The sequence below is a fragment of the Marmota flaviventris genome, chromosome 9 (assembly GCF_047511675.1).
Source record: "Marmota flaviventris isolate mMarFla1 chromosome 9, mMarFla1.hap1, whole genome shotgun sequence".
Taxonomy (NCBI): Eukaryota; Metazoa; Chordata; class Mammalia; order Rodentia; family Sciuridae; genus Marmota; species Marmota flaviventris.
Window position 1 is genome coordinate 5,788,361 of NC_092506.1, and position 19,621 is coordinate 5,807,981.

Below are 19,621 nucleotides of genomic sequence, written 5' to 3' on the forward strand. Positions count from 1 at the left end.
TTTTCCCTTCCCAGGTTTTGCTATAAATATTGTTATTGTTTTGGGGCTTCTGATTATTGTAGGCTGTCTATGTGGCAAGGATCAACCTGAAGTGTAAACAAAAGGTCTTTTTTGAGCCTGCACCTTTCCTTGGGCTTGTATAGTTAGTTTCTAATTTTCCCCATACATTCAGTTGCCTTTGACTATCATAGTCTGTAATGTCAAGCTCCCAGCGGGGTAAAGGAAAAAGGGAGGGAGAGAGGAAAGAGGGTGGTAAAAGGAATGGGCCTTTTAAATCTCCTAGAAATCATTTGGGTAGGGGGGAAGGGGCTTGCACCAACAATGGCCACCTAACTCTTTGTACCTCTGTGATCAGAAGCAGCCATCAAGTGATCACAGCACAGATTCTCCAATATTTTGAAGGACCCTTTTTGCCCATCCTGCCTCCTGCAAACTGTTGCTTGACTTCCCATGGGCTTGGTTGGCAGGATGGAGGGGGTGGCTGCTACTGTGCTACAACTCAAAATTTACTACGTATTACCATCCAAGTCTTATCCTGGATGTTGCAAGCCTTCAATGAACTGCAGCTCCAAAAGAGTTATAGTGGACAAATTCTGCCAGTACAATTACTGTCTGGGTGGGAAGCAAAGTTCTTACCACCATCCCAGAATCTCCTCTTGGAGTCTGTATTTTTTTTAAATACTTTTTCAGTTGTAAATGAACACAATTTCTTTCTCTCTCTGTCTCTTTCTTTCTCTCTCTCTCTCTTTCTTTAAAGTGGTGCTGAGGATCGAACCCAATGCCTCACCTGTATGAGGCAAGCATTCTACCACTGAGCCACAGCCACAGCCCCTGGAGTCTGTATTTCTAACAAGTTAACACAAATAGTTCTCATGATGTCATCTGTAGTCCACAATTACCTTTGTTGATGTCCTACCTTATTATTTAAACTAATAATGTCTAACCAATAGAAAAAAGCTGTGGTTATCAACTACCTCATGGGTCCAGGAAATTACTGTCCTGTACATTCATCAAGAAAAGAAGTGAGGGGGTGGGATTGTGGCTCAGCGGTGGAGCACTCGCCTAGCATGGGCGGGACCCGGGTTCAATCCTCAGCACCATATAAAAATGAGGGCATTTGGGGCTGGGGATGTGGCTCAAGCGGTAGCGCGCTCGCCTGGCATGCGTGCGGCCCGGGTTCGATCCTCAGCACCACATACAAACAAAGATGTTGTGTCCGCCGAAAACTAAAAAATAAATATTTAAAAAATTCTAAAAAAAAAAAAAAATGAGGGCATTGTGTTGTGTCCATCTACACCTAAAAAAAATAAAAGTTAAAAAATAAAAAGAAAGAAAAGAAGTGAAATGATGGATTTGTAAGTATTCAAGCAGGTTATCTAAGTCCTCCTGAAAGAAAGCTATGCATTTTAATTATTCAATAGATTTCCTGAGCACTTACTACTACACTCCAGGAGCTGTTAGATACTTGGATACATGGTGAAAGGCAAGTGGCTAGAATTTCACACACAAACAGTGAAAGGATGAGTAATATAGGGATCAGAGAACCTTCTCTACCTAGGATATGACTTTCACTCTTAGATAACAGAGGAGTTTTTATTCAGCAGTCTAACAAGAGCCCTCAAGTGGACATGAGATAGTACTGCAATACTTAATTTCCAAAGCAAAGAATGGCACTGGAGTTTCAGTTCAATGGACAAAGTGTAAGAGTTGAAGGGTTAAAAGAAAACAGCCCCCGAAAACTCCTTTTGCCTCGTATCTTGTTGAAAACATTTCTAGAAGACTTTATGTCACTTTACTGTCTTATCATGTATGGAAAAATTACCATTCCTGAACTACTAGGATCACTGAAGTATCTTAGGGCCACAATAAACCAGTTGTCTGTAGAAAACTAAGCTGAACCTTTAATGACTCCGGGAAGTTTTCTTCTTTAATTAGATTGTAAAAATTTGCTTTCTTTTCCTAAATTTTTTGGATCTTTTTTTTTTTTTTTTTTTTTGGTGGTGCTGGGAATTGAATCCAGGGCCTTGTTCCTGCTAGGCAAGCACTCTACCAACTGGGCTATATCCCCAGCCTTTTAAATGCAATAAAATATAAATCAAATTAAGGACTGGCTTTAATTAAATCACTGAGGAGAAATTTTAACGTATCTACTTCTCAGTTCACAAAATTTCAAGTATTAGACAAGTTACCAAATGTAGCATTGGTTTGAATTTCTAAGGAATGTATCTACTACTTTAAGGATAAGGATAAAGAATCACAGATATCAATATAGCTTGTTTCTTGGCTCAAAGGTACAAGTTTTGAGTTCCTGGGTATGATGCCCTGAAAAACAGTCTCTTCAGGGAGAGTGAGAATAAAGATGGTAGGTAGGAAAAGGATCAAGATTCAAAGGTTCTATGCCTAATGAGTATCAAAAGAGAAAACTTTTATAACTCAAGTAGTTTCTAATCAAGTAAATATTTCAATATTCCCATGACTTTAAGCTCAAAGATTCAGGACTCTGTCTCAAAGACTCAGAGGCCAAAAGCTTGATACTTACCAACACACATTTTGACATCATTCACAGTGAAGTCTGGATCTGGCATCCTATGAAACAAACACTAGTAAGTATAAATGGAAAATACAACTTCTCTAGTCAATTTGAGATTTTCTTAAAGTACTGAGAACTCCCCAATCAGACACATCAATCTTTAGGACATATTTAGGTATAAGTTTATCTAATGTCTTAAAAAAAAATTACTTATTATGGTTCCCTCCATGGGGATTGACCCCAGAGGAACTCTACCACTGAGCCACATCCCAGCAACAGGGTCTCACTAAATTGCTGAGGCTGGCCTTGAGCTTGCAGTCCTACTGCCTCAATCACTGGGATTACAGGCATGCATCACCATGCCTAACTTTATAAATGATTATGTATTTACATTCTTACACAGAAAAATATCCAACAAATGAGCAATGATTATTTAAGAATGGTATACTTCAAGAGATTTAAATTTCTTTTCTTTTTAGCTCATCTATACTTTTTCATTTACCTATAACATGAATCATTTGTATAACAAAAACATGTACTTTTTTTAAATAAGTGAGAAATTATTTTCAATTACCTAATGTTCTGGGTTCTCAATATTGCCATTGCCTATAGCCCTGAGGAAAGGCCATTTCATAATCATATCCAGCCAGACCCAGAATACTTACTTTATTCCAAGTCCATCAGAATTTTTGAAAATCAGAGGGTCTCTCAAGCCACCCCGCTGGATATACTCTACATTAAAATCTGTCATCGCAGAAAAAACATTATTAGAAAAACAAGTAAGTACAGTTAGAAAGATAAAAGGATCTAAGTAGTAAGGTATAGATCTATTATTTTGCGCATACAGTTGTACTCTGTTAATAAATAAACACTTGTTACTAAGAAGCATCTCTTCAGAAGTAGGGAAAACACCCTGAGAAGCCAGGCTTGAGAAGTTTGCTAAATTTGTATCTCCACAGGAAGTTCAGAACTTAAGCAACAGAGTTGTCTCATAAATCCTAAGTAGGAATTATCATCACCCTGTCTCTTAGCCAAAAAATGATATGCATTTAACATTCTTGTCAGTTTGTTAAGAATCAAAGCTACATGACACATGTGGAATTCCTTGGCTTCAGTGATGTGGTTATATACATAAAAGAAGTTTTATTGCACTACTTTTTAAAACTTCTTATTTTTTACTTGTGGATGGACACAATACCTTTCTTGTATTTGTTTTTTTTATTTTTATGTGGTACCAGGAATCAAACCCAGTGCCTCACGCCTGCTAGGCAAACGCTCTACCGCTGAGCCACAATGCCGGCCCTATTGTACTATTTTTAATTAAACACAATCCAAGGGATGGGAGGAGGAAAAAGCCTTTAGAAATTCCAAAAATACTCCTATCCCAATAAAAGACTACTTCTAATATATTAGAGAACAACTCAAGAGTATAAAAATGGGACAGAGGATGCATACAAGTGGCACTATATAAAAGAAAGAAAATAAATACATAGCATCAATAGGTAATATTTCAGGTTCAGGATGTTAAACTCAGATTCTATGCCTTCCTACATCAAGTTCTCAGATTCTATGCCTTCCTACATCAAGGGGTTACAGCTCTGAATCAAATTGATACTGACCTTTTCCCTCCATAAAAGTAACAAAATTGGCATTATATTTATTGGTGTGGAGTTTCTCTTCCAAGTCAAAAGTTCGTTTCCCTTCAATTTCATCATCTGAAATGCCATCATCTTCATAGCGTCGTCTCATGGTACCACGCTGGGAAAGAAGGGACATAAGGATAAAATCGTGCACTTTTTTAGGCCCATCTACAAGCAGCCACGGTGTTTCCTACATGTATAGAGTGCGACTTTTAACCTCAGTTGCTTATCAAGCATTGGTTTTCCCTGTCTTATAAATCTCTTCTCTCAACTCAAGATCAGCTGATGTTCTCAGAATACACAGAATATAACAAAGTTTTAATGAGCCACTGGGTTCCCTACCTGTGAATTTTACCTCTGCTAAATCTTTAAGCCTAGATATTTACATTCACAGTGAAAACAACCAAATAGGATCTCCTAAATATTTTATTTGTCTACCATGGCTTATCAAAGTGGAAATAAACGATCTTTATAGACATTCAAGTGAAGATACAAAATATAATTATTTTCATAGAGGAGAGGTATACCTAAGATTATCTTTGTGAAACAACCTCAAGAATAGACTAAAATATCTGAATAGATCACAAACTCTTTTATCCGAGATAATCTAAACAACAGCGTGCTAAACAGCAGATGATTATTAGTATTAAAAGATAATACATCTTCAAGGAAAACACCTAAAAAGCTGCTCAATATCATTAATCATTACAGAGTTGCAAACCAAAACCATAATGAGATACTACATACTTGCCAGGATAGCTACTACCAAAATTTGGGCAATAACAAGTATTGGTGTGTGGAGAAATTTACATCCATAGGCGGGCGCGGTGGCACACACCTGTAGTCCCAGCCACTTGGAAAGCTAAGGCAGGAGGATCTTAAGTTCAAAGCCAGCCTTAGCAACCTAGCAAAATCTTGTCTCAAAATAAAAAATAAAAAGGACTGGGGATATAGCCCAGTGGTTAAGCACCCCTGGGTTTAATCTCAAGTAGCAAAAAGAAAAAGGGGGCTACAATTATGCCTAGCATGTGTCAGGCTCTGGGTTCCATCCTCGCACCACATAAAAATAAATAAAGATATTGTGTCCATCTACAACTAAAAATAATAATAATAATAATAATAATAATAAAAAGAAAAACGAGGGCTGAGGCTGGTTTTGAACACACAATCCTCCTGCCTCAGCCTCCTGAACCACTTGGGATTACAGGTGTGCGCCACCGCATCCAGCCAGATAATTATTTTAAAGGTATGAAATGGTGATCACCTTCCATAAATAAACAAATGAACGAATAAATAAATAAGTAAATAAATAAATTAATAAGAAATGAAAAAGTCTGAAAGGGCAGAATTAAGCCATAAAAGTAAAAATTAAAGGAAAGTAAATTTATTATGTGCCAGAGGACTACAAAATTCAATTTATCACTTTTAGGTAAAAACACTCCAAGGATATCTTTTCCATATTTGGTAAAAGCCTTCCTTGGTACTTTGGTTGCCATAAATCACAGTTCAAAGTCCAAAAGACTCAACTTTAGCTAACTTTCACTTACTCTAAAAATACCATCATTATTCAAAATATTTAGGTGCATTTCTATTAGAGGCATTGAATGATGTGTTTCTTACATGGAGGTGTTTGATCATTTACTTAAAGACATCATCCAGTTCTTCCCTTGCCTTGTTTTCTATATATGACTGAAAAGAAGTTCCAGAGATGAGTTCCAAGTATCTCATAGAATAAGGGTACAATACAAAACTATAATAAGTGTAGTTTTGTTTCCAAAACAGTCACTTTTAGAAAGCACTCATTTGCACTTTTTAACAACAAAATAATCCTGTCATATTTTCAAACCTCACCCTTTCCTAGGCCTACCAAAAAAAAGGGAAACAATTGTGCTATTATCTCAAAATTTTTAACACACTAGCACAAAGTTTCCCCATCCTATCTTTTCACACGCTTTTATTTTCCCCTACATACAAGATTTGCAATTTTAAGTACACAGAGTGTAAGGATATAAGGAAGCCTCCTGCTCCAGTCAAGCCATTCCTATTTCTTAAAGATAATAAAAAAATATGTCTGAATTTCTAATTTCTTTTTGACCATTCCAACCAGGGAAATCAGTGACAATGTAAACACTGTGTCAGTTTTAACACTGTCAAGGATAAGGGGAAGTTTTTTCCTATTTCCCTAAATTAATGTAAACTTCTAAGATCTATCCCATTAAGTGCCTTAAAATAAACATAACCAATTCTCACAATAACACTGGAGATCAGTATGCCGTAATAATCTCTGCTATAGGTGAAACTCCAAAGGCAAGGTCACTTGAACATTAAGTAAATTAGCCACCAATCTCCTCCCACATCACTAATAATTCCAACTGACTTACTGGTGTGCTCTGAGCTTCTATTCCAGGTGCTTTTCATACAGTGATTTTAGGCAGACTTAAGAGAAATTACTGGTTTCCCATAGTTGCTAACCCTAACTGGACTGAGCATCTCAGTAGGTAACAGGCACAAACTGAATATGGAAATCTATTTCAACCAAATTTTCTTTCAAAAGTAATTTGAATTTTTCAATGCTAACAGTAAGTTGTATTCCTGAAAATCAATAATCAATTTATTAGTATTATGGTTTGGAAATGTGATGTCGCATGGTCAGAGGTAAAATGATTAGGTTATGACAGTCTTAGTCTAATTGACGGCTTAATAATCCACTGGTATGGATTAACCTGGTGATAACTGCTGGCAGGTAGGGTGTGGCTGGAGGAGGTGGGTCACTGAGGGCGTGCCTTTTGGGTATTTTGTCTCTGCCAAGTTCTGAGCTGTTTTTCTCTTCCACACCCTCTGCCATGATTTTTGCCTCATCTCAGGCACAGAGATATAAAGTGAACCATCTACGGACTAAGACTTCTGAAACTATGAGGGCCAAATAAACTTTTCCTTCTCTGCAATGGTTCTTGTCAGGTCTTTTGGTCACAGCAGTAAAAATGCCGACTAAAACACTTAGTCATTGGTTTAACATCACTAGTCATTAGGGAAATGAAAATCCAAAACAACAAAGATCCAGGTGTTGGGGGTGGTAGCTACACACCAGTTGTCCCAGTGATTTAGGAAGCAGAGGTTGAATTTGAGGTCAGCCCTGGCAACTCAGTGAGACCCTCAAGACCTCAATGAGACCTTGTCTCAAAATAAAAAATAAGAAGGGCTGAGGATGTATCTCAGTGGTAAAGTGCCCCTGAGTTCCAACCCCAGTACCTTAAAAAAAAGAAAAGAAAAGAAACCCCACAGTGAGATATCACTTCCAACCCATCAGTCAAATATTAAGTGTTGGTGAGGATTAAAATAGCACTATAGCCTTTTGGAAAACACTGGCAGTTTCTCAAATGATTAAACATAAAATTACTTTATGACGTAGTAATTCTACTCCCAAGCATCTATTTACCCAAGAGAATGAAAAACAGACTCACACAAAAACTTGTACATAGCAACTTTCCTCCCTGACACTTTGTTTGAGACTGAAGCCCCAGGAATGCTCTACCACTTAACTATACCTCCAGCCCTTAACAGGGTCTTGCTGCATTATCCAGGATGGCCTCAAACTTGTGCTTCTCCTTCCTCAGCCTCCCGAGTAGCTGGGATTATAGGCAAGTACCACCATACCTGGCCTTTTTTTTTTTAAAAAGACAGCATCTTACCACATAGCCCAGATTAGTCTCAAATTCATGAGCTAAAGGAATCCTCCCACATTAGCCTCTTGGGCTGGGACTATAGGCCTATACTACCATTCTCAGCTCAGAGCAACATTAGAGATAGCAACATTATTCAGAGTAGCCATGAAGTAGAAACAACCCAAAGATCCATCAAATGAAGAATGGATAAATAAAGCACAGTATATCCATACAATGCAATATTGTTTAGCAATAAAAAGGAGTTAATTACTGATAAATGCTATTAACTGAAAAATATATCAAGTGAAAAAAAGTCAGTCACTAAAGACCACATTATAATTCTGTTCAGATGAAATCTACAAAACAAGCAAATCTATAGAGACATAAAGTACATTAGTGGTTGTCAGCAGCTGGGTGGACAGAAGATGGGCAATAACTGCTAATGTGTTCTGGGTTTACCTGGATAACAAAAAGAGTTCTGAAATTAGATAGTGGTAACTGACGTTTGCACAACTTTGTGAACATACTAAAAATACTGCTGAGTTATAAATTTTAAAAGGGTGAGCCAGGCGCAATGGCACACACGTGTAATCCCAGCAACTTGGGAGGCTGAGACAGGAGAATGGCAAGTTCAAAGCCAATCTCAGCAAAAAGCAAGGTGCTAAGCAACTCAGTGAGACCCTGTCTCTAAATATAAAATAGGCTGGGGATGTGGCTCATAGGGTCAAGTGTCCCTGAATTCAATCCACGGTATTCAAAAAAAAAGGGGGGGGGGTTAAATTTTTTGACATATAAATTGTATCAATAAAAAAATAATAATTATTGGATTGGGGCTGTGGCTCAGTGGTAGAGCACTTACCTACATGTATGAGGCACTGGGTTCAAACCTCAGCACCACATAAATAAATAAAATAAAGGTACTGTGTCCATCTACAACTAAAAAATGTATTTTAAAAAAATAAAATAATAATTAACAATATGTAAAAGAATAAAAGATAGCATAATGGATATGTTTGTGAAAAGCAGTATATTTTTATAATGAAAAAAGGTTTGATGAGGACCAATAAAAAAAGCCACTGTTCAAAGAATATTTTTTGAGAAACTACAATCTTTTTCTAAATGATTCCCATAGTCATTTTAGTTAATTTTCTGTGAAGGGGAACAGTGACTAAAACAGTATTTCATTAACTAGTATTATGCGCCAGGAATGCAAAAACAATTTGTTAATTCTGAGAATTTCCATTACATCTAGTGATCTAATTCATCACACTAACACATTAAAGAAGTAATATATGGTCACCTAGATCTACGCAGCCCAATATGGTAGCTTCTAGTGATATGTGGCTATTAGATTTAAATTAAGATTAAATACATTTTTTATGCAGAATGTTGGGAAAACTGGATATCCAACAATGAAGTTGGAACACCTTACTTTATGTCACATGCAAAACAAAAACTCTCACAATGGATAGAGACATAAAAAACAAAACTGTATAATTCTTAGAGGGGGACTGGGATTGTGGCTCAGAGGGAGAGCTTTCACCTCGCATTTGTGAGGCACTGGGTTCGATCCTCAGCACCACATAAAAATAAAATATTGTGTCCACCTATAACAAAAAATATATATATATTAAAAAAAAAGAGGAAAATAGTAGAGAAATTTGACACTAAATTTGGTCAGATTTCTTCGGACATGACACCAAAAGCACAGGCAACAAAAGAAAAATCAAATAGATAAATTATATTTCAACAAAATGACACTCTCAAGAGATTAAAAACACAAACCACAGAATGGAAGAAATTTTCAAATCATTTATCTACTAAAGGGTTAATATCCAGAATATTTGAAGAATTCTTACAAAAACAACAGAACAAACAAATCAAATTAAAAAATGGGCAACCGCAGGCTGAGGTTGTGGCTCAGTGGTGGAGTGCTTGTCTAGCATGTGTGAGACACTGGGTTTGAGTCTTAGCACCACACATAAATAAATAAAGGTCCATCAATAACTAATAAAAATTTTTTTAAAAAAATTGGGCCACCCAAATATATGTTTCTCAAAAAAAACAACACAGGAGGTAGGGATATAGCTCAGTTGGTAGAGTGCTTGCCTTGCATGCACAAGGCCCTGGGTTCAATCCCCAGGACCACAAAAAAAAAAAAAGGCCTATGCCAGAAGCTCAGAGATAGAGAAGGAAGGAGCTGGGTGGTAGGTAGACAGTAAGCTGTCTAAAGGCTTCCACATCTTCCTCCACAACACCCAACACCCTCCAAAATTAAACAAACTCCTATATACCTCAACTATCAACCAGGTGGAGCTGGACGCAGTGTAAACACCTATAATCCCAACACTCTGGAGGCTAAGGCAGGAGGATCAAAAGTTCAAAAGTTCAGCCTCAGCAATTGAGGCCCTAAGCAACTTAAGTCAGATGCTGTCTCAAAATAAAATGTAGATGTAGCTCAGTGGTTAAGCACTCCGGGGTTCAATCCCTGATACCTCCCCCACCCCCCCCCAAAAAAAAAAAAAAAAAAAAAAATCAACCAGATGTTAAAAGTCAGTTCTTTTGGAGAATTTAAGTGTTTCTATTCCCAAATAGGCCCAAAGGAGCCAGAGAAGTAGTAATATAAAATATGAAAAAGTCTGCTGGTCTTTTAATCAGAAAGGTGAACAATGATGCCAGGGCAAAGTAATGACAGCAGCTAATGTCTGAGTGCTTACCACAAACCCCATACTGGCTGGAGCTGGGGCTCAGTGGTAGAGCGCTTGCCTTGCACATGTGGGGGCACTGGTTCAATCCTCAGCACCACATAAAAATAAATAAAGATGTTGTGTTCATCTACAATTAAAAAAAAATTTTTTTAAAAAAGCACCATGCATGTATTATCACATTTAAATCCAACATCTACATGATATATTATCCTCTCTACTTTACAAACAAGGAAAATGAAGGAGAAGCAGTAACTACCCAACTTACAAAATAACTGGTGTGGCTTAGGAACTAGAGTGGCTGGGGTTAAAACCCAGGCACTTTGGTTCTGGAGCTGACAGCCCTAACCACGTAGCTCTATATGCTCCTGAAATTGTGTGGGAACAAAACTTCAGCCAAATCAGTAGCTTGAGGCAGCTGGAAGAAACTGTCAAAGGAGACTTCAGACAGCTGAAATAGTTCTGACAGAGACAGAAGGTAAAGTGGTGGAATGAGTTTGCAACAAAAGAGACTGTCTTTTTTTTTTAATATTTATTTTTTAGTTGTAGTTGGGCACAAGACCTTTATTTCACTATTTTTATGTGGTACTGAGATCGAACCCATGGTCTGGCACGTGTGAAGCAAGTGCTCTACTGCTAAGCCACAACCCCAGCCCCAAAGAAGACTGTCTTTAAGTAAGAAAATCATGCTTGGTAAATAGATAATTAGCAAAGCCTCTTCCTCAGAGTGGGAGGTTTCTTGTATTTGCTAAGATACATGATATTTCTAGTTGTTTATGCACTTTTATTTAATATTCTACCATTCCTGATTTCTAATTCCAGCTTTTACTTCACAAATTATTATACTGATTATTCCCTATTCAGCTGAAATAAAAATACTACTCGTTAGGACAAGGTACCTTTCTATATCTTAAAAGTACTTTGGACTCAGTACATTTATTATATGTATACTATGAAAATCTGTTCTTATTCTCATGAAGATATCTATAGTCAGAGTGACACTTTATTATACATCTTCTTCAATGATGAAACTACCAATATTTTTTATTAAGATTAATTTCTTCATCTCCTATTTCTACAAAGAAATTTAAAATTCTAATTTTACCCCACTGCATGAAAGAAAAAAGTTTTTTTCTTGCTGGTAGATGATGCCAAGAAGCCAAATAGCCAAGTAACAACTAGACCTTTATGTCTCACCTGTGAGCTCCTGCTTTAAAAAAAAAAAAAAAAAAAAGCTTAGGGCATTTTGTAAAACTGTGAAGTTGTATAAATTAAATATGAATATTTGCAACATATACCAAATCCTTACTTCATAGCTTTAATATACATTTATCTATTTAATATGCAGTATCTACTTTAAAGAAAGAAGCTAAGTTCTCACTCCAAATAAATGCATAGTATTCAAACAAGCAATTAAATTTTAAAATGTGATTATTTTCAATTTCTTTGCAAGATCACACTTTCGGGCGGGTATGTGTTGATCACTGTCTATTTCCCTCTGTACCAGTCTCATGTATTTATCTGAATACATTTATTCTTACAAAAAGGTTACACAGAATATTAAATAACAGCCAGATTCTCAGCATACAAAGATAAAAAGGCACAGTCATTTTTTCTTTTAGTTGTAGATGGACACAATACCTTTATTTTATTTATTTTTATATGGTGGTGAGGATCAAACCCAGTGCCTCATGCATGCTAGGCAAGCGCTCTGCCACTGAGCTACAACCCCAGCCCAAAAGGCATAGTATTAACTCTATAGGAGATCACAGGCCAGTAGGGGAAGAAAGACAAATAAATATAGTATTAAAATTAACATAGAGGGAATGCCAGAGACTCCACATAAATGACACTAGAAAAGATGTTTATTCATTTAATATACCTTTATGGAACACTTACTAAATACCAGCAACTATGTATAAAGACTATTGCTCTCTACAGCTGGCCACACCTATAATCCCATCTACTCAGGAGGATGAGGCAAGAGGACTGGATTGCCAATCAGAGAGATCCTGTCTCCAAAAAAAAGGGGGGGGAGGGGAGACGACGACACACACTATTGCTCCTCTTGTAGCAGTGATCTCTTCAAACTTTGTGGAGGTCTTCCTACCCCTATTATATCTCTCAGTATTTCCTTTTAAATAAAATATACATGTATATACAGATAGAAATATAAAACACTTCTGAAAATGTTATTAAAATGTTATCAAAATGTTTACAAAATTTGAACATTTCATTACACCTCATGAGACACATGCTCAGAAAGCAGGATTTTAATGAGAAGGGCTATGGTGGCACAAAAAATGGTGAGACTCAGCCTATAATTACAATGACCAAACCTTGGGCCCAAGTTATTATCTTTTGCCCCTTAAAAAAAAGAAAGAAAGAAAAGAAACTTGAACACAGGGATAAAAGAAGACCACATATAGAATTTTAACCTAATTGGGTTTTCTTTGTTTTTGGTACTGGAGATTTAAAAACTTACCGGTGCCTTACCACTGAGCCACATCCCTAGCCCTCTTTTTGTTTTTTATTTTGAGACAGGGTCTCAAAAAGTTGCTTAGAGCCTCACTAAATTACCCATGCTAGCCTCAAACTTGAAATCCTCCCACCTCAGCCTCCAGACACCATGGGATTATAGGTGTGCACTGCCAACCCCAGCTTAATATAACTCCTTTATATCTTACAAAGAAAGTCTACTACATTTGATTGACATGGCTGGAAAAACTTGAATTTGTTTTACTCAAAGTTCAGCCAAGTCAGTCTTCAAATATCTTCTGGAACAAGTTAGATTAATTTTTTCAGAGATCTATAATACATAACACACTTTCCATAAATGAAAAACATGAGGACATCACAGCAGTTCCAACAACAAAACAGTGTAATCCATAAAAGGAGCCAGGCATGATGGCACACCTCTCAGAATTTTGGGAGGCTGAGGCAGGAGGAACGTGAGCTTAAAGTTAGTTTCAGCAATTTATTGAGGATCTAAGCAACTCAGCAAAACCCTGTCTCTAAATAAAATACAAAATAGGCTGGATATGTGGTTCAGTGGTTAAGCACCCCTGGTACCATAAATAAACAAACAAACAAACAACAAAAAAAAAAGAAAAAAGAAAGGCATCTTTTGCAGAATCTGGCAAGAGCATATACACACCTGTCTCTTCTGGTGAGAGAGAGAAAGACAGAAACAAATACATGCTCAGAAAGCAGAATGATCAACAAAAGAGGAATACATAAAACAAAATGAACTTTCCCTGAAAGTTCTCCTCAGAATTAATGTCAAACAGCTATCATATGCAGAATGACCCTAAAATTCTCTCAAAGTCAGGATATACTCAACCTCACCACAAATATGCCCTCCACAAAATAGAATGGCAGAGAAATGAGAGTGCTGAATCTCTTTGACCAACACTCCCTGCTTTTCTTCCTACCATTTGGTAAAATAAACTGTTGTTCAGTATACTTGCTGCATATTTAACCATTATATCACCACAGTTCTGCAGAGGAAAAAAACTGTGGCTAAGTAGTAAAACTACCCTCTGAAATTCAGATAAAGAAAAGACATACATCTTAACTTCATCCTAAAGAGAAGTAATCTGAGGTTGGGTATGGTGGTACAAACCTATAATCTCAGTTACTAAGGAAGCTGAGGCAGAAAGATTGAAAGTTGTAGTACAGTCTGAATAACTCAGTAAAATCCTGACTCAAAATAAAATTAAAAGAACTGCTAATGTAGCTCAGTGGTAGAGCACTTGCCTACCATGTGCAAAGCCCTGGATCCATGCCCCCACTACTGCAAAAAAAATTTTTTTTAAATGAACATGCATACATAAACAGAAATAATCCTAGTTCAGATGTTCTAACTAAAGTACATTCTTGCTGGGCACAGTAGCACAGGCCAGTAATCCCAGTGGCTCAGAAGGCTGAAGTAGAAGGATCCTGAGTTCAAAGCCAGCTTTAGCAACTTAACGAGGCCCTAAACAACTTAGCAAGACCCTGACTCAAAATATAAAGAGGGCTGAGGGCTGGGGATGCGGCTCAAGCGGTAGCGCGCTCGCCTGGCATGCGTGCGGCCCAGATTCGATCCTCAGCACCACATACAAATATGTTGTGTCCGCCGAAAACTAAAAAGTAAATATTAAAAAAAATTCTCTCTCTCTCTCTCAAAAAAAAAAAAAAAAAAATATATATATATATATATATATATATATATATATATATGTATGTATGTCTGGGGATGTGGCTCAGTGGTTAAGCACCCCTGCATTCAATCCCTGGTACCAAAAAATAAAAAAATCATTCTTTGTTTTCCCAGAAACCCGTCTTCTTGGATAGTGACAAAAGCAGTTCTTACAATATTAAACTTCCTATTAATATGTAAACGTGCATGAGGTTTATCCTCCAAAAGTAATCTAGTTGAACCACCAGAGAACCAATGTGGTGGCACATGTTTGTAATGTCAGTGACTTGGGAGGCTGAGGCCCTAAGCAACCTGGCAAGACTCTGTCTCAAAACAAAAAATAGAAAGGGCTAGGTATATAGCTCAGTGGTAAAGTGCCTCTGCACTGAATCCCCAATACCAAGAAAAAAAAAAAAAAACGGGGGTATAAAGGGGCAGAGAATCTGGAAATTAACAGCATTTGTCAATGTTTAAGCAATCTTGGACACGCATTTCTTGAGTAAATGTGAAATAAAGATGTGAAACTTCACTCTATCTTCTGCTATCCCATTCTTTGAAAATTTCACTTCTTTTCTATAGCACCAGAACAGTTTTAAAATTTAGCATTCTTAATATATGACATAAAAATTAGCCTGCACTAAATGAAATCATAACCCCAAAGAAAATAAAATATCTGCCTTTCTCATTATTTACCTTCTAGAATAGAAAAGGGGATCTCTCCAGCCCCCTGTGCTAGGGACTCAAAATCAGGGCCTTCTGCATGGTAGACAAACACTCTACCACTGAGTTATCCCAGTCCTTTTATTTTTTGAGACAAGATCTTTAGTCTAAATTGGTGAGGCTGGCCTTAAAGTTCCAATCTTCCTGCCTCAGCCTTCTAGGAAGTTGGGATTACATGTGTGTACCACCACACCTACCAGAAAAGACAATTTTAAAAGGCCTGAGATCACTAAGAAATAATTTTCCCCCTCACGTCATACAGGTAATGTGCCGATGTTGTAACAAGGTTTAGAGGGAGGCACATCTCACACAATAGCATGAACACCCAATCATCATCGTGCTTACGAACCGAAGGATCTAAGAAATAATCTTTAAAAATCACCCCTAAAACAAAAAATTGGAAAACCACAGTAACTCAGAAATACTCAGTTTTCAAGTTAATCAATTTCTTAACTTTATTTTCTGATGAAACATCCAGTGAGATTCAAATACTCCCTATACGCTTTTGGTTACTGCCTGATTTCTTTTTTTTTTTTGGGGGGGGGGGTACTGGGGACTGAACTCTGGGGTACTCAACCACTGAGCCATGTACCAGTCCTATTTTGTATTTTATTTAGAGACAGGGTCTAACAGAGTTGCTCAGCACCTCATCTTTGCTGATCCTGGCTTTGAACTTGCAATCCTCCTGCCTCAGCCTTCTGAGCTGCTGGGATTACAGGCCTGTGCCACCCGGCTTGATTTATTTCTATAGCAACAGACACCCAGAACACAAACAAATAATGCCTACTTTTTTTCATCATTTTCTGTATTGTTCCAATTTTAGTATATGTGCTGCTGAAGCGAGCACTTTCATCATTTTCTGTAATTGATGTAGTTGTAAGTCATATGATACATGGTACAGGCCATGCCAATTTAGTTTCTAAAAGTTAAGGACAGGGGTTGGGGTTGTGGCTCAGTGGCAGCACGCTTGCCTAGCATGCATGAGGCACTGGGTTCGATTCTCAGCACCATATACAAATAAGTAAAATAAGGTCCATCAACAACTAAAAAATAAAAAAAAAAAAAAAAGTTAAGGATATATTTGTTACACAAAAACAACTTATAGAAAAAGAATAAGCCCCTACAAGTTTACCTTGAAGATAAAGGAGAAATATGAATGAATTTCCTTTTTTTTTTTTTTTTTGCCAGCCACCAAAAAAGGAACTATGACCTGAAAGGACAGCTTGTCCTGAAAACAGTCACTACCTCTAGATATTTGCTCAGTAAATAACATAAACCATGAAATGATTCACACATGCTGTGTTTAGGTCTTTAAGTGAGTTTAAACAGTCATCTGAAACCTGAAGACATAATGTAAATGCTCCAATTGCCACAGTCCTCATCAGGTTGATTTCCTCCATGACCCTTCTCTGGACCTGCGATTAATGTTTTGATTCAAAAAGGCCAATCTCTTAATCAACATATGACCTCTTTTCAAATAGTCAAACTTCAGATTTATGAAATTTCATATCTAGGAATAAAAGCTTTAGATTAAGAGCTGGTATTTTAAAATACTCCCCATAAACACATTCTTCACTCTCCCACCACTACATTAAAGTTCTGGCAAGACCTCTTCTAAGCATTTAGTTACCCCATCTGTACCAACCAAAGTTAAAGCACAGAAAATTCTGTTTTCGTTTCTGAATTTACCTAAGAACACTGGTGTAAGAATGGTAAACTGACCCACACAATTAAAAAGGAAACATTAATAAAAACAACTATGCCTAAGTCACCAGGAACGATGACTTAGTTAATCATCTTAGTCATCAGATGACTTAGTCTGCATCTTAGGGCTAAGTTTCTAAAGACCTGAATTGTCATATCATCAAATCATTTCAATCAAATTAAAATTCCTATATATAAAATATTCACTTTCAGGCATACCCCTCTCTTTATTATGTTTAATAAAACTACATAACGACAACAAGATAATTAGAGTCAGAAATGGGTGTGTGTCTAGGTATTGCCACTTGGGCCTAAATTCCCTAACCTTCATTTTTCTGTGTGTGAAAATATCAAGAATTTCACCCCTAATGCACAGGATAGTTATGAAGTTTAAATGAGAATATAAGTACTTTTATTTTTTTAATGTACAAATGCTTTGCAAACTTGGCCTTATAAATGAAAAGGGAGGCCACAGTACAGTGTAACAGGGTCTGGACTTGGTTTCTGGAGTTCAAATCCTGGTTCAGCCTCTCACTGTACATGAGTAATGTAATGATAACAGACGCCACTATACAGGGTTGTATGAAGATAGATAAAATAAAAGATGTAAAGCAGCCATGCATTCTTAAAAAAATATTACCAACTATGGTTCTGAACATGAATCAACATTGGATTAGATAATCTTTTCCCAAAAGAATGGTTTATATGGCTTGAGACAAGGTCTATGTCATACACCTATTCTCAAATGTCATTTAACATCAGATAAGATTTTATCTTCCATCATCCCAAGTGATAGGCCTCTAATATGATTCCAAGTCCACACGCTTTGGAAGGAACTTTTTGAAAAAAAAAAAATTAATTTTTAGTTGTAATTGAACACAATATTTTATTTATTTTATCAACGGTAGAGCGCTCGCCTAGCATGTGTGAGGCCCTGGGGTTGATCCTCAGCACCACATAAAATAAACAAACAAAATAAAGGTATTGTGTACCACCAAAAAATAAATATTAAAAAAAAGATTCCATTATCTTTAAATCTCTCCACACCAAATATATAATCATAGAGATGAAATTTTATGAAGCTCATTAATTGTAAGTACCATTCCCTGAAAATTTTTGTTACAACTAAGTATATCCAGTTGTATAGCTCTAGATCATAATATGAAATGTATTTTCCACTACACAGTAATCAAAAACTCTGAAAAACGATGTACTACAATATACTAATTTCCATAGTCTACTGCCTATGCAAAGGCTATACACACACAACCTAAAAATCTGTAGACTAAGTATTTGTGATATATTAGATTGAAGATAATTAAAGGTTTCAAGTGGATATAATTTTATAAATTCAGCAAAGTCACAGTTCACTTTACAGTATCATGCTTTTAGCACAGTCATCATAAAAGTCTTTTTTACCACAAATCTGTCCATAGTCAAGGCAGACAAAAAGGCAGGTAGAGAGGTCATCTGAACTCTGTTAGTCACAAATAAAGGTGCTCTTTTCTTTCCTCTGAACAGAGCTCTTGCTATTAATCTTAGGTATGTTTCCTAAGTGAAGGGCCTGACTTCACAGCAAACTGATTAACAGTCACTTTCCTTCTGGCATTATGATTACTGTCCTTATCCTGAACTTATAGGATTCCTTGTGTAAAAGCAGCATTTGGACAATGGATCAAGCTGTAGATTTCTTACTATATGGGCAAAGAAGGCCTGCCTCTGGCTAACTGCAACAAATGGAAACCACACATCATGAAAGGCAAAGCCTGTTCTCACCAGCAGCTCAATCTTCACCCTGAGCAAAATTCAGGACATCAGAGTTCTCAACAATAGCCTCCCTGAGAGGCTACAAAGAATAATTCTATTGGTACCAATGGCTGAAATATAACATCATTGCCACTTTTACTCAACCAAGACTGAACTGTAGAACTTTGTTTCAAAGTTCCTTTACCAATGAGTCCAAATAAGCCAAAAGGAAGCTGGATGAATTATCAGAAAAGGCAGGGAGGCAGGGCTAAATTCAGTGATACATCACAGCAACATACACTTTGTATGTGTGATAACCATACAAGTAAAATAACCATCCCACTGTTCATCTCCAAAACTTTTTCATCATCCCATACTAAAACCGCATTCACTGGAATTTTTCCCCCATAGATATTCTTTTTCTGATATTAACATACTCTAACTGCAACTATTTTTCCCTTCCAAGAATAGACCAATTCCAACTACTGAATGAACTTTGAGGTGGAAAAGTCAAGTTCTAAACCGGGTGCAATGGTACATGCCTGTAATCTCAGAGGCCCGGGAGGCTGTAGCAGGAGGATTGTGAGTTCAAAGCCAGCCTCTGCAAATTATCAAGGACCAAAACAACTCAGCAAGACCCTGTCTCTAAATAAAATACAAAAAAGGGCTGAGAAGTGGCTGTAGTTAAGGGCCCCTGCGTTCAATTAACTGGTACCAAAAAAAAAAAAAAA

At 36.9% G+C, this 19,621-nt stretch overlaps 1 protein-coding gene and 1 non-coding gene across 7 annotated transcripts in view; both read right to left on the reverse strand.

Annotated features, from left to right (window-relative positions):
• Window positions 1–19,621, reverse strand: part of Kdm2a (lysine demethylase 2A) — a 111,702-nt gene that overhangs the window by 50,859 nt on the left and 41,222 nt on the right. For all 6 annotated transcript variants that reach the window (XM_027944642.3, XM_027944640.2, XM_071616012.1 and 3 more), the window contains 3 exons: window positions 4,150–4,288; window positions 3,196–3,274; window positions 2,540–2,586 (listed from right to left, as the gene is read on the reverse strand). In XM_027944642.3, the coding sequence (XP_027800443.1) occupies window positions 2,540–2,586; window positions 3,196–3,274; window positions 4,150–4,288 (265 nt within the window). The remainder of the gene's footprint in view (window positions 1–2,539; window positions 2,587–3,195; window positions 3,275–4,149; window positions 4,289–19,621) is intronic.
• LOC114100165 (small nucleolar RNA U13) lies at window positions 15,693–15,797 on the reverse strand. The gene has a single exon (XR_003584003.1). It is a non-coding gene; the product is annotated as a small nucleolar RNA U13 (small nucleolar RNA).